The sequence below is a fragment of the Rhinatrema bivittatum genome, chromosome 9 (assembly GCF_901001135.1).
Source record: "Rhinatrema bivittatum chromosome 9, aRhiBiv1.1, whole genome shotgun sequence".
NCBI lineage: Eukaryota > Metazoa > Chordata > Amphibia > Gymnophiona > Rhinatrematidae > Rhinatrema > Rhinatrema bivittatum.
The window spans coordinates 124581283-124597138 of NC_042623.1; the positions used below are offsets into that span (position 1 = coordinate 124581283).

Here is a 15856-nt window from a genome sequence, read left to right on the forward strand (position 1 = left end):
GAAGCAATAGCTTTGGGGCTCATAGGGTTAGGATACCAACACTATTGAGAGAAAAATAATCCAACATAGTAAAATAGTCATAGAAAATCTGATGCACTAGCACAGGGCTTCTCTAACCAGTCATTAGGGCACACCTAGCCAGTCAGGTTTATAGGATATCTACAATGATTATCATGAGATACATTGAATACACTGCTTCCACTGTATGCAAATCTTATGCATATTCATTGTAGATATCCTGAAAAACCTGAACTGGCTGGTGTGCTAGAGGACTGGGTTAAGAAGCACTGCCCCTAGGGAAATCTTCTCTAAATTCCTTCACATTCCACTCTTTAGAGATTCTCCCAACAGTGGGACTTTCCCTGTATTGGTACTGCTAATAGTGTGCAGATCTGTCTTCCACTGATGGAACCAGAAAAGTCTCTGAACAGTTACAGACTGCTGCTGTTAAAATTAAGATTGTTTGCAAAAAAAGACCACTTTTAGTTCTTGCATTTGTTCAGGGCTATAAAAGAAAATCTTAGGGCCAGGAGGAATTTTTTTAGAAGCCAGTGAGGCAAACTGAAACCCTCTCCTCCCCAAACATTCCTTCTCGTCTCACATCATGTATTACTCCTACTGCTCCATCCTTTCTTGCCATATTGCTGCTTTCCCTTCCCATCTCACTTTCCTCAGGAAAAACGTAATCTGGTCAGGAATGCGGAAACAATATAGGAGTGTACACACTCATAGCTTCTGAAGTTTCTTCCTCCTTAGAAAGGAAACGTAAGGAGGAGGAACAGCCATGGGTACTATGAACATTATGATCTTGCTCCATATTCTTACTAAAATACTACTAATTCAGCCTTTGGGAGGGAGCAGGCTCTATAAATCCACTGTAGAGAGTTTCTTTTCAGCATCTGGTGAGAGGGATTCCGACTGCAGATGTACCCCATCCTTTCCGTAGACTTTTAAGAGAAGGAAGAAGTGCGACCGCAAAGTACTAAACTCCCCCATTAAAGCTTGGGTGATTGAATCAAACTTTTAGATGACTGGGAAATTTGCAGGCTTGCACATGTTTTCTCCATATTTTTAACATTTGCATACTTTTAAACAGTTGAAGCATTTTTTTGTATATTAGATACTGCAGGTATAACTGCCTATATTTGCAGATGAATTGCTCAAAAGAAATTAAACAATTATTTTCTGATGAACATCTATAGAAATTTACTCTGTGGTAACTGAAGAGAATTAAGAGGCCATTAAAAAATGTGCTAAATTGAACATGCACACTGAAAAGTCTTTAAAAATTATGAAACTTATCAGCTACACTGGCATTTAATTTTTGTTAAAGCAAATTTAGTTTTTTTCATAATATATCCTATCCATTTACTTGCTGCATCAGTTATTTGTGAAAAATGTTGAGGATAAGATTTATTTTTACGTTTTGTGTATATGTCTCCTGATACTAGAGCACAACCATATTTTTTTTTTCTCATTTTAATTTTAGTTTGTTTGAAGCTTTCTGGAATGTCCATGTGCTGTTTTAGTAGCTTTTGCTAACTGCATAAGATTTCATGATGCATGTGGGTTTTCATGATTTTCTTTATACATTTTTTCCCCATTTTTAGACATTGACAAGCTGATGCAGAAAAGTGCATTCAGCCCAACACACAGCTTTACCTATATTCAGCTCTCATTTTGAGCGCATAAATCTTACTGCCAGTGCAGCAAACAGTTTCACACTCACAAAATGTGTGTTCTAAAAAGCAATTACTGCATAGCATGCTGTCATGGAACTCCCATTCAAATGAGGTATTAAGCAGTAATACCTGATGCAGAGAGGTGCCCTGGTCCTAACCATGAAAACTTAACTCCCAGATCAGAGATGGAGTTAAATTTCCAGCGCTGTTGCATGGGCACGAAAAAAAATCTAACACACTCCCCCACTACTTAGCTGGATAAAATACAGGCTTATCCAGCTATCCCCCTAGCCACAGTTAGCTGCTGCCACTTAGCTGGATAAAAGTCAGCGCTTATCAACCAAATTTGCCAAGAATAATTAGTTCTTCAACCTTCAGATTTGTTGTAAATTCAATGGAGTATCACCCATGTTTTTGTAAGACTATCATAACTTGATCATTTTAGAAACATTGGAGGCAGGGGCCATGAATAATGCAGTAAAAGGCTGTATGCTAAGGATGGCCTACATTTGTGTATGGCAGGAAAAATAATCCTAAGCAAGAAATTCAGGACATACATAATCAAGCATTTAAACTAGAGTAGAAGGAGGTAGCCAATGAGATTGGCAAGTCGCCTCCAAGCAATACAGGTAGCGGGAGGAGTAAAACAGCAAAATCAAATCAGCTCAATATTCCATACTTAAAGCAAAAGATTGGAAAAGGTGACTAGGAAGAATATCAAGCTGAAGGACAAAAAATGGAAAGCTATAACCATAAAATGGTTGTAGTCTGGGCATAAAATCCCAGATCTGCAAACCCTAATGGTGGAGGCAGACTTGGACATTATTGCTATTACAGAGACAGGTCAGTGATTTTTCATGACTGGGATACAGCAATAAAAGGCTTCAACTTGTTAAGGAAGGACAGAATGGACAGAAAAGTGGGAGAAGCAGCTCTTTATGTCAAAAACAACTGAAATGCAAGGTGTGTGAGGTATGAAAGAAGCTCTATGGGCCATCTTAAAAACAGAAAGTGGTACTTCCGTTTACACTGAAGTGGTTTACAGACCTCAACTCAAACAGAAGAACTGGACAGAGATCTGGTGAAGACATCCAAAAGGTGGGAAAGAAAGGAGAAGTGCTGCTCATTGGAGATTTAAAATCTGCTGAATATGGACTGGAGTAGCCAGACAGCTTAATCTGTAAGTCGAGAGCTAGTGAATATTCTTTAAGGGGCTCTGCTCAAACAAATAGTGATGGAACCCATGAGGGAGAGAGTAATACTTGATCTCGTGTGCTCAAAGGGGGATAATGTCTCTAATGTTAGAGAAGGTGCTCATCTGAGCACCAATGATCATCAGATGATATGGTTCGATATAGCAGCTGGGATAGAAAGAAGTCACACGAAGACCAAAGTTTTGGATTTCAAAAATACAGACTCTAGTAAAGTGTAGATATACTTTGAGGAGGAGCTAGAGACTGAGAAAAGATAGATGAGGGGAGCCAAATTAAGAGCAATTATAAGGCAACAAACCTTTATGTAAGAAAGGTAAGCAAAAAGAGAGAAACAAATATGGTTCGCAAAGGAGGTAGCTATAAAAATAAAGGCAAAAAGAACAGTGTTCAAGAAGTACAAAAAAGTTCCCAAAAAGAGGAACTTAGGGAAAAATACATGGTGAAGCTGAAGGAGACAAGGAACAATATCAGGAAGGCTAAAGGTCAAGTAGAAGAATGCTTGACCTCATTGGCGATTCTAAGTGACAAAATATTTTATGTCCTCCAAGCCACCCTATTCTCAAAAATAGACTATTGCAACTCCCTTCCCCTAGGCCTCCCTATGACTACCATCAAACCTCTCCAATTGCTCCAAAACACCGTGGCCAGAATCCTCACCAACACCCACAAGAAAAGAACATATTACCCCCCATCCTCAAGGACCTCCACTGACTCCCCATCCACTTTAGAATAATCCATAAGAGCCTTACTATCATCCACAAGTCACTCCACAACCATCACACTCATTGACTCTTTAAAATACCACACATCCAATAGACCTGTCAGAGCAGCTTACAAAGGATCCCTCCTCCACACACTATCTCCAAAACTGTTCCTCCTCACTGCTACCAAAGAACGGGCCTTTTTATTAGCAGGACCCAAGTTATGGAACTCCATGCCTCCAGATCTACGCCTGGAACACTGCACCCAAACCTTAAAAAAAAAAAAAGAAGCTAAAAACCTGGCTATTTAAACAAGCCTTCACATAGCCAATTCATTCCCTATGATTCTCCCTCCCGCTACCCACCTGTATCCCTCTGCCTGTGGTCACTCAAGTACCTGATTCCCCCTCCCCTTCCTAATTTTACATAAATTATTGTATATATATATATCCACTGTATATTGCCTTAGTATAGAATCCATTGAATATAGCTTTAGTTTAGAAACCACTGGATCCCCAGTGGTCTCACCTCTGATTAATTTTACATAACTATTGTATATTGCCTTAATATAGAATCTATTGTATATAAGCCATAGTTTAGAAACCACTGTATTCTATCTAGTTAATTTACCCCCAACATGTACCCAGATCATAAACCTGATTAACTACAACTCTACAACAGACTCTTATTACCTTTCTATTTATTGTTGCACGTTTTCTCCCCGGTTACTTGATCCTAGTTCATCTCCCTTGTTCAATGTAATCACATTCTCACATGCTTGTTTTAATGTAAACCGAAATGATATGTAACTCTGCTACATGAATTGCGGTATATAAAAAAAAAAGTTAAATAAATAAATAGTTAACCATGACTCCCTTACCACTTTAATTTCTATGTTTCTTTCCCCTTCCAAGTTACCCACCCCGCCTGTTCATTGTAACTTTGGCTCTTTGTTGAGTTAACCAGGTTCTTTGTAAAACCGATGTGATATTGTATATGAATGTCGGTATAGAAAAGTTCTTAATAAATCAATTTTTCAGATATATCAGAGAAAGGAGGAAGGTCAGAGGTGGTATTGTACAATTGAAGGTGGAGAAAGATGAAGAAAAAAACAGAAATATTAAATACATACTTTAGTTCGGTGTCACTGAAAAAAGGCCCTCGAGTAGGACCAATGCTGGTTAGCAAGAGAATGGATAGGAGTGGGATAAATGCAACCTCATTACAGCAGAGAACATATGAGAAGAACTAGGAAAACTGAAAGTGGACAAGTCCATGGGGCTGGATAAGGTACATCACAGAATATTAAGGGAGCTCAGAGATGTGCTAGAAAGGACACTGAAAGACCTGTTCAATACATCCCTGGAAACAGGAGTGGTGCTGCAAGATTGGAGAAGAGGAGTGGGTGGTCACATGTCACAAATAGAGAAGAGACTGGAAAATACAGGCCAGTTAGTCTTAACTCAGTAGTGGGAAAGTTAGAGACTTTGCTGAAGTAATGAATAATGCACTCTCCACAATCCGGTGGGTTGCTGAACTCTAGACATATGGTTTCACCAGAGGAAGGTCCTGTCAAACAAATACGATTGATTGGGTAACTAGAGACTAGATCCAAGGAAGAGAACTTGAAGTGATCTACTTGGATTTCAGCAAAGCTTCTGATATGGTCCCACATAGGAAGGTTCATGAATAAAATGAGAAGCCTGGGACTGAGTATCAAATTGGTGGAATGGATTACAAACTGATTGACCAACCATAGATAGTGTATAATGATAAAAAGAACTTACTCTGAAGAGAAAACAGTATAAAGTGGAGTGCCAAAAGGATCATTTTGGGACAGATTATATTCAATATTTTTGTGACCAACATTGCAGAATGGATAGAAGGAAGAGTTTGCCTTTTTAAAGATAACACTAAGATCTGCAACAGAGTGGACATGCCTGAAGGAACAGAGAGAATAAAAAGTAATTTAGAAGGAAGCTTAATGAGTAGTCATAAGGTTTGGCAGCTGGAATTCAATGCCAAGAAGTGCAGACTCGTGCATCTGGGATGCAGTAATCCCATGAACTGGATAAGATGGGGGTGGCAAAAGACTAATTTACACAGACTAGGAGAGTAATCTTGGGGTGATCGTGTCAGGCAATTTGAAGGCAATGAAACAATGTGACAAGGCAGTGGCAAAAAGCAACTGGGCTGGGCTGCATAGAAAGAGGAATAACCAGCAGGAAAAAGAAGGTGATAATGTCCTTATACAGATCTTTGGTGAGGGCCCACCTGGAGTACTGTGTTTAGTTCTGGAGACCTTATCTCAATAAGAATGACAGGATGGAAGCGGTCCAGACAAAGGCCACCAAAATGGCATGGAGGTCTGCATCAAAAGCCATATGAGATTGGCCTGAATATGTATACCCTGAAGAAGAGGTACCGTATTTTCCGGCATATAAGACGACTTTTTAACCCAAGAAAATCTTCTCAAAGTCGGGGGTCGTCTTATACGCCGGGTATCGTCATATAGGGCACACCTGCTCTCTTACCAGTTTCTCTCAATCACACACACATGCTCTCAATCAAATACATTCTCTCACTTACACACAGGCTGGCTGGCTTGTCTCTCTCTCTCTCTTTCACCCCTCCCCCCCCGAGCACAAATAGTAGCTGCAGCAGCTTCCTCCTCCAGCCCCCGCAGGCCAAGAAAGAAGAAACCCATCGGCCGCGGGAGCTCATGCTGCTTCTCCTTTCCCCGATTACCAGCTCCTTCGACTGCTCGGGGCTGTTCCTGCTATCGCCGCTGCAATTTTTTTCATTCGGCACGGCTTCTTCTCCTTCCCGCGCACCGCACTGCCGTTGCCGCTGGGCTATCAGCACGTTCAAGCCCAGCGGGAACGGCAGCGGTGCAAAAAAAAAAAAAGCTGTGGCATCCGCGGCTGCCCTTTTCTTCTTCCCGCCCCCCCTCCCTTTGAACCGGAACAGGAAGTGATGCGCGGGAAGAAAGAGCCGTGCCGCGTGAAAAAATTGCAGCGGCGACAGCAGGAACGGCCCCGAGCAGTCTAAGGAGCTGGTAATCGGGAAAGAGACAGCAGCGTGAGCCTCCCGCGGCCGATGGAATTCTTCCTTCTTGGCCTGCGGGGGCTGGAGGAGGCTGCTGCAGCTACTATTTGTGCTCGGGGGGGGAGTGGAAGTGAGAGAGAGAGAGAGCAGCCAGCCTGTGTGTAAGTGAGAGAATGCATTTGATTGAGAGCATGTGTGTGATTGAGAGAAACTGGTCAGCAGCTCGTGTGTGAGAGACAATGAAAGTGACTGCTCAGAGAGATGACTGATGTGTATGTGAGTGTAGAGAGAGAAAAAGCATGGAAGTGAGAAATCTGGGTATGTGAGAAAGCATGGGAGTAAGAAGCCTGATTATGTGAGAGAGAGCATGGGAGCGGGAGGGCTGGCTGTGTGTGTGTGTGTGCGCGTGCATGAGAGAGAGACTGGTTGATAAGGTGACTGTGTGTGTGAGAGAAAAAGACTGGTGTGTGTGAATGTGAGAGAAAGAATGTGATTCAGGGAATGAGAAGCCTGTGCACGTGGAGAGTGAGCATGGAAATGAGAGAGAGACTGGTGTGTGTGTGTGAGACAGAGAAAGTGATTATGAGAGTGAGAAGCCCGTATATGTACGGTAAGCAGAACACGGCATGTGTTCTCTCATGCCATACGGTGTATGGCATGAGAGAAACTGTTCAGGAAGGTGTCTGGTGTGTGTGTCAAAGACTGTTTGGGAAATGATTGGTGTGTGAGCGACAGAAACTGGCCATGGGGGCATGACTGGTATGGTGTGTGTGTGTGTGTGTGTGTGTAGACATGGGCCCTAAGGAAGAGGAATAGGAGAGCTGCTGGAGGGGGTAAGGAAAGGTGGCTTTTTGAGTTCATTTTTCTTGATTGACTGCCATTTTAATTATTTAATATTATGTGATGTGTCTGCTTTTTTGAAATATTTTATTGGTGTTTGGAGAATGTTTAATAGTTTTTATGAGTTTTTAATTGTTGGATGTTATTCTGTTCATAGCTGTTTTGAAACATTTATTCTGCTTATTAGTATAGTTTTACAATTATTTATGTGTGGGGATCTATAGCTGCTTGCTAGTTCTGTTTTCCTAATAAGAGGTATATTGGTTTTTAGGGCCTGATATACGGTATTTGTAGTGTTGCCTTTTCATAGATAGGGTTGCTCCTGTTTGAGTGTAAAATTATTTTTTTTCTTAAAAATGTATAAAAAAGGGGGGGGTCGTCTTATACGCCCAGTCGTCTTATACGCCGGAAAATACGGTATTAAATGATACACAAAAATCAAACCTTTTCTGCTGGACACTGCAGAACTAAGGGGTCATGATGTGAAATGCCTGGGGGATAACTCAGAACCAACATGAGGAAATATTTCTTCACAGAGGGGCTGATGTAATAAGACCCGTGGCAAAACAGGCACTCGTTAAGTGCGCGAGTTTTGATCACTGTGCGTGGCTGAAGCTACCACTTTCAAAGGATTTAAAATAATATATTATGCAAATGATTTGCACACAGAAGTCCGTGCATGTACTGAAAAATGTGTGTACCTAAGCGTGGACAGGGCCTATGTAATAAGCAGCCACATCCGTGCTCAAAACCCACGCCGATAATCCACTCATAAAAGTGAGTGAGTGAATGAACAGGTCTCCCTATTAAGTGAAAGTATGACCCTGGAAAGTATTTTTAATATTTCAGATAACTGTGCTGCAGAAAACAGGGCAAATATTTTCATGGATGCTCATTCACAACAATCTTGCCTCTCTTCTGGCCATGAATCTGTCCGCCCAGGGAAGCGCCTACCTCTGACGCTGTGAAAAGTGCTTTGCTAAGCTGGCCACTCTGAAGCTGAGATAGGCCAGGCAGCCTATCAGGCCGCTCGTGCTCTTCTGTTTGTGGCAGAAAAATCTGCACGATCGAGTGCTCAGAAAGGAACCTAGCGTATCTTGCCATTTGTGCGCTCAGCTAGGTGCTTACTTGGTCGCAAATGTATGTTGTCGGGCGCCCAGAAAGGCCTAGCTACCATTGCCACCCAGGCGTGACCAAGTGCCTATCTCAGCACCCAAGCGGCAATGGTAGCTAGGCGCCTTTCTGGGCGCCCGACAGCATACATTTACGACCAAGTAAAGTGTCTAGCCTTTCGGAGCACCGACCTACCGTTGCCGCTCGGGCGTTGAGCTAAGCACTCACTTGGTCACGAATCTATATGATCGAGCGCCCAGAAAAGCACCTAGCTAAGCTGGCCATTGATGCCGAGATAAGCACTCAGCTAGGTGGTTTTCAGGATGCTCGGATGCAGACATAGGCCTCCCGAGTCCGCACGGACACTTAACTCGTGCCCTGACCATGGCGGTAAAAAAACCCCACATTAGCACTAGCGCAGCTCCCTGCATTACCTATGATTAGCTAATCACCTCCTTTGCATGCCATTAGCATGCGTTCACGCAGGAAAAAACACAGGTCTGTGAGCGCATTCGTACATGCTTTTTTCCCCCACGCACAAAACCCTTATTAAATCCCCCTATTGGGTTTTGCGTGGGAAAATAGGCATACAAACATGCGTGCACAAACCCGCAGCAGCTTCAGCACACTTTATTACATCGGCCCCAGAGAGAATGGATGCATGAAATACCCTACCAGAAGAAGTGATAAGGAAGGGGGATTAGAATAGTAATGGAAGTGAAAAGGGCATGGGATAAACACTGCCGATCCCTAGAGGATGGAAACGAAAAATGGAGTAACCTATGTTAACTTTAGGCGTAACACTTCTATATGGGGGTAAACTGCACAGAGCAGCCGTTATTACTACAAGCAACTTACTGGGCAGACTGGTCGGCCTGTTTGGTCTTTATCATCATTCACTATTTAAAATTTATAGGAGATAAGCTAAAAACTTTAGAAATTGGGTTTAGAGAGGACCAACAAAAGCCAACTCAGCCTTTCCCTGATAGCGCCCTCTAGTACTGTGCAAGCTCTCGGTTAACAGCTGGACAGGAAACAACTTATTTTATAATTTGATAAGTGGCGACTATTTTGGTTTTCTGCAAAGAAGTCATCCCAGAAACAAACAGCATACACTCGTTAAGAACGAATGCCAGCAACAAGCAAGGATGTGAACCAGTTTCTCTTTTGCCTCGAGTTGGTCTAATTAGCTCACTAGTAGCCTCCTCATAAATCTCCTTCCAGTTCTGGGATTCTGAAAGTTTCATTCCTTTAAGAACCAACTTGTGTTGTAAAGCCCTCCGGCTCTTACCTTTGCGGGCCAAGTACTGGCTCTGGTGCCTCCTGCCGCGCGCCTCTTGCAGCTCCTGCAGAAAACGGGACTGCAGGTTACTCCTACTCAGGAACAGGTCGGAGCCCGACGCCTCCGTGGAGCTGTCCACGCTGTCCTGCTGCGGGATCCGGCCACAGCCCCAGCCCCCGCTGAGCAGCCCGCACTGGTAGCTGTCGTAGAGCTCGGTGAGCAGCCCGCTCACAAGCGACGAGGTCAGGCCGTGGCCGCGCTCGGCCCCCGGCACCTCCGGCAAGCTGGAATCGGCGCTGTCCGTGCTGACCCTGCAGCTCTCCTCCTCCTCCGGGACACCGAGCGGAGCGGGGAAGGCAACCGGAAACCCGGCGCCTGCATGGCCGCGACTCTCCGCCAAGGGGCTGTCGCCGCTCTCGCGTGGCCTGGCGGCCACCTCCACCACCACCACCACGTCGTCGTCGTCGTCGTCCCCCAGAGAGACCTCCGCAAACTCCTTCCCGCTAGGACGCAACGTCATGACTCCAACCCGTTCCCAGCCCAAAGCCGCCGCCGCACCATGTCCCTAGCAGCCGGGCGGGTTAAGGATCTGTCACCTGCGCGGGACCGCCTCTCCTGGAAAGGGACGCCTCTACCCCGTCCAGCGCGGGGGACGCAGCAGCAGCTGCCCGGCTGCGTGTTCATTTTACAGCGGGCCGGGTAAGGCTGCCGTCTGCTTCAGGACACCCTCTCTCTGCATATTGGTACGGTCTCTTCGCTACCTGCCTTGCAGGTGAGTCAGGTGTTTGTGGCTCTGGGCTTTCCAAATGCCGAAACCAACCGGTTGTTGCAGTGTCATCCGGAAGTCAACAGTCCTCGGGAAACCTCCAACAAGGTATTCAATAACTATGCTGTTTTGTTGGGGTGTTTTTTTTTTTTTAAAGCAAAATAGTAGCAAAGCTTAAAATGAAAAGTGTAAATTAATGGAGCCAACTTTTTGGTGTAAATCCTAAGGTAATTTAACGGATTACCCTATCTTCAGGAAGGTTTATAGGTAGGGATGAATTATTTTTTTGGCTTAGATTTACACACAGTTCTACTAGAGCAGCAACATTTTGGAGGTCGCAAAGTTCCTGTCGAGCTACCAACCTCCTCCTACAACCTCTTTTCCTTTTGCAGGAAAGGGGTAGGGTAGGACAGGACAATCGAAGGACCGCCAGGCAACATGGCACCAATAATGCAAAGGGATAGCAAATATTCAAATTTATTGTTGCTACTTTTCTTGCTGTTGTATTTTACTTAGCTATTTTGTAACTAGGGTGTGATTTATTAAGCTTTTTTTTTTCCCCCAGAGGCAAAAGTGAAGAAAATCTTACTAAAGCAACCCCTATGTGTAGAGTCTGTGGGAGGAGCTCTAACACAACTGCACTTTTCTGTTGTATGTATATTAATTTTTTCAGAAAAAACAGACAGCCTTTAGTTTGGAATTTAGAGTGGAATGGAGAGTGGTAGTGGTTTACATCATTTTATACTTATACTAGTATATTTTAGAATGTAAATTCTATATATTGTAGATAGAGAATTAGAGATTTAATAAACAGGAGTACTTCCAGTAGTGATGTAGTTCATTAATTTTATACAAATTACATTCATGTTTTACTTCTAATCCTTTTTTCCTCCTAAAATGTCCATCCAGGTTATCTGGGATACAGATAAGTGAGTAACTCACAGTGCATGTCATATTTCTAGTGTTTTAATTTTTATAGTACTTTATATTTTCTTGTTTGCTTTTCAGAAACTCCTTAAGAGGCTGATGTAAGAAGCTGTGTATTAAGACAGTTTCTTAACTTATGCGCTAAAAAATATTAATTCCTGATGCAATAAGCAAATATATGCTAATGCATCAGGAGTTAAAATATGCTTTCAGCCATTTGATTAGGATGCATGCATGTTTTAGCTTGGGGGAGGGGATGCAGGAAAGAATCTCTTGTAGGCTAAGATTAAAAAAAAAAATTGCCTTGAATGCTTGCAGTAGCAGCCCCAAGTGCATCCCTCTCTGCTCTTCTTCCTGTTAGTGCTGGTGCTAGGGTTCTAGGCCAGTGCTTCTCAACCAGTGTGCCTTGGGAAAGTTGTTCTTGTGCAGCAGTGCTGGCAGCTCTGCCTGATCCTCCTCCCTGGGCTCATGGTGGATTCTATTGGACAATGCTCAAAATCTTGCTTGCTGTTTTCAGCCCCTCCTTCTGTCCGCATGGTAACCAGCAATGAGGAAGACCAGGGGGAGAGAGAGGCAGGAGCAGGGAGTGCACACAGCAGAGTGAATGGCAAAGAAGAACCTCTGCTCCCTGTTCCAGGCCCTCTCCTCCCTGTTCCAGGCCCCTCTCCTCTTGTTCCCTCCCCACCCTACCTGCTTACTGGAATACAAGGTTCTTCTCTGCAGTGCTCAGTTTACTTGGAGAGTCACTGCTCCAGGCCTTGGATGTCCATGCTGGGATTTGGGACTCATTACAGCAGAATAAGGAGTCAGGCAGGTATGCAGCTAGGTGAAAATGAAAGGAGGGAGGGGTGTGAATATCGTAAAGAGAGGGAAAGTGATTGCCTGGGAGAGCAGTGCAAAAGATGGTGAATATTAAGAGAGGTTAGGAGTGTTGAATGCTTAGGGTACAGGATGCTGACAGTATTATGCGCTGCTACTCCTGCTAGTGGTGAGAAAGAGGGGACAGGGACAGGATTGAAAGGAGAAGCTGGGTCATACTAGGGGAGAGGGGAAGATGGGGCAGGAAGAGAGAGAGAGGGGGGGGAGAATCAGGTGGGGGCAGGAGAATGGAGAGAGAGAAGACCAGGTACTGAGAAAAAGGAAGAAGGGAGAAAGGATCCTGGTTAAGGGCTAGGGTGATGGAGAAGGAAAAAGGACCCAGAATAGAGAAAGAGGGAGAAAGATTCTGAGAAGATGAAGAAATGATTTAGGAATAGGGAATGAAAAGGAATGAGAAGAGAGAAGACCCTGGGTTTGAGAGTGGGGAATTCTGGGAGATAATGGAAGAGAAAAGGAATAATGAATGAAGGAGAGAAAAAGGAGAGCATCAAAGGAAGAGTAAGTATTAAAATATCTACTTAGGGGAAGAAACTAAGAAGAAGAAAAAGGCACCAGAGAGAGAGAGAGGAAAACAAAAAGGAACATAAAGAAGACCTGAGAATGAGAAAACAAAAAGAGAGACACAAACAGCCAGAAAAGCAAGTCAGAGACATCAAAGGTTGGAAATTTATTTCCTGATAGAGAATATTAATAACTCACCAGTAGAAAATATACTGGGACACAAATCCAAGTTTGACCTGGTCGTGTCTCCCACATAGAATTTACATATTGGGAAGACTTGAATTTTGTTGGCTAATTTGATTTTTTTGGCATGTAATTAATTCTATTCTACGAAACCATATCCATCAGTATGGTGGCTTTTGAACCGGGCCCCAAAATATTCAGGCCAATTCAATAAATGGTGCAGGGAGCCAGCGCTCTGAGTTGAGTGACCACTCTCCCGACATGCGCCCAGGCACTTCTGGGCGCGCGATTCTGTATTTAAATGAGGCCGGGCGCTAATAAGGAGGCGCTAGGGACAATAGCGCATCCCTAGCGCCTCCTTATTAGCATTAGGAATGGCTATCAGCGGGTCCAACAACTGACGCTCAATTCTACCGGCATCGATTTTCAAATCTGCTAACAGCCACAGGTTTGGAAAACGGACGCCAGCAAAATTGAGCGTCCGTTTTCGAACCTGCCGACCGGTGGGCAGGTTTATTTTTTAAAGTTTTGGTTCCTCCGACTTAATATCACTTTTCAAGGTCACTTCGAACTTAGTGCCTGCCCTTTCAATATTCGGGGTGACTAACTAATAGGCTCATCAACATGCATTTGCATGTGATGAGCACTGTTAATTTTGGGGGGATTGGCCACGCAATTTCCCTGCGCTGTTTCCCCTTATAGTATAAGGGGTAATAGAGGCCAGTAGGAAATGCGCGGCTAATCGCATGTTAAACGATGCACTCAGCTGAGCGCACCATTCTGTATCGGCCTGACTTTGTGTTAACAAAACTTGAAGAATGTGCTTTCAGATATATTTTGACAGGAGATTACTATAATTTTCCATGGGGTTAGTCCACCAAACTTCCTCCCACCAAAATGAACTGCTCCCTCACTACAGGGAACAAGTGTCCAAGATTCACCCATGAGAACTCTGGTAATTTACCCTATTTCCCTCCTTCCCACTGGAAGGTGAAGAGCAGTGCTTCTTAACTGTATGCACCTCCTATGCCAGCTTCAATCTGATGTTTGAACGTGTAAACCCTGTAATCTCACAGGATTGGCTGACTCTGTACATTCAGAAGTCAAATTGAAGCTGGCAGAATGAGACAAACACAGATAAAAAATGCTACTCTTGAGGGTGATGGGGAGGGGAACGAAAATTATGCCAAATTATCTAATCTAACTCTTTGAAAGGAGGCGGAAGGTGTTCAGGGCTCGTTCTAGTGCCGCAGAGAGGAGTTTAGGGTGCGATCTAGGAAGAATAGCTGAGGGAACTAGTAGACTTTTTTTCAAATTGCCCAGTATGTTATGTGCACATAAAATTAACTTTCCCTAATGCCTAAGCTTTAAATATTCATACACCCTGAAGCAGTTGTAATTTTCTAAAAATAAAATAAAAAAGGTATTCCCACATCAGGGTCCGTGGCACCACCTTCCATTCTAGCTGCACTTGGGAAAAGGAAGCAAATACAAAAAGTTTCCAACCTAGCAAGACCTGACTCCTACACAGTGCTTGCAGGCATGTGGGTAAGTGCAAGTTGATTTTCAAAGGGAAATTCCCTGTGGTATTCCCACGATGGGCTGGTGCTGCAGGATTCTTAATGCTGCATACTTTAGAGATACAAAGCATGCAGGCTAAAGAACATGTGAAGATTTCAAAATAAAATGCCATGTGTACTTTATCAGACCAGCCTATCCCTACCTCCAGAATTGTCCTTTTTTCCCCACATAGAAGAGGGCAATTTTTCAAAGGGGATTTTCCATGTGGAATTCCCATTTATCTGCAGAAATCACTTTGAAAATTGCCCCCTATATTACTGTCTTGGAGGAACAAAGTTAATGGGCTACATTCCTTATAATTTAGCTTAATTTTATAGTATAATTTACTTTCCAACAAAACAAAAAGTACTTATGTAGGCCTCAAAGCTATTATCCCCAGTGCTCTAGGCATGGACTAAGTTAGCCACAAAATTAGTTGACTCTCAGAACTCCACACTAGCAGTTATCTAGTGCACTTGATGGAGTCTGGCCACATGTCTGGAAGGTCCTGATTGGACCAGCAATGGATGTGTCCCCAGATTAAGGATAGGTTGGAACCCCTACAGTACAATCATACAGTAAATAATGTCTCAGTGCTGCCTTATTTTAAATAAGGCAACAACATAACATTCCTTGACTTATGATGCACTGCAGGTACAAATGAAACAGGTAACAATCACAGTTAGAGTAAAGCTTAAATCAAGTCCAGGTCAGTTCACAGTAATTCATCATTCATCGACCAATAAAGACAATACTTGAGACACAGCTTCCACTTATACACATGGCACAAAGCTCGAAGACAACATTACATACTATAACATCAATTAGGGGTATGTGTTCATTTGAACGAAATAGGAAATGTTAATGATGGTCACATCGACAAAGTGCTGATGCGCCTCACTTAGAGTGTTTATGCTTCTTCAACACAGGCTGCAATGGCTCCAGTGATTGATACCACTTGGTCTTCGATGCAAAGTGCTTGGTGGAACTCGACCCCATGTCTTTGACCAGAGCAAATGGGGGAGTTTTAGAAGAGCTCCTGCTCAACTCTGTTCCCAGGGAGGCAAACAAAGCTGCACTACGGAATGAGGACCTACTGTGACTCCGGAGAGAATTACACAGTTCCGCAACACAAAGTACCATGGAATGCTGAGAGCGCA

At 43.6% G+C, this 15856-nt stretch overlaps 1 protein-coding gene and 1 long non-coding RNA gene across 3 annotated transcripts in view; one reads left to right on the forward strand and one right to left on the reverse strand.

The window, feature by feature from the left end:
- TBC1D30 (TBC1 domain family member 30) overlaps positions 1-10566 on the reverse strand; it is a 301699-nt gene extending 291133 nt beyond the window's left edge. For both annotated transcript variants that reach the window (XM_029615714.1, XM_029615713.1), the window contains exon 1: positions 9890-10566. In XM_029615714.1, the coding sequence (XP_029471574.1) occupies positions 9890-10400 (511 nt within the window). In that variant the 5' untranslated portion in view covers positions 10401-10566. The remainder of the gene's footprint in view (positions 1-9889) is intronic.
- Positions 10567-10617: 51 nt separating this feature from the next.
- On the forward strand, positions 10618-15849 carry LOC115098782. Its single transcript, XR_003858611.1, has 3 exons — positions 10618-10754; positions 11212-11297; positions 15626-15849. It is a non-coding gene; the product is annotated as an uncharacterized LOC115098782 (long non-coding RNA).
- Positions 15850-15856: the final 7 nt, after the last annotated feature.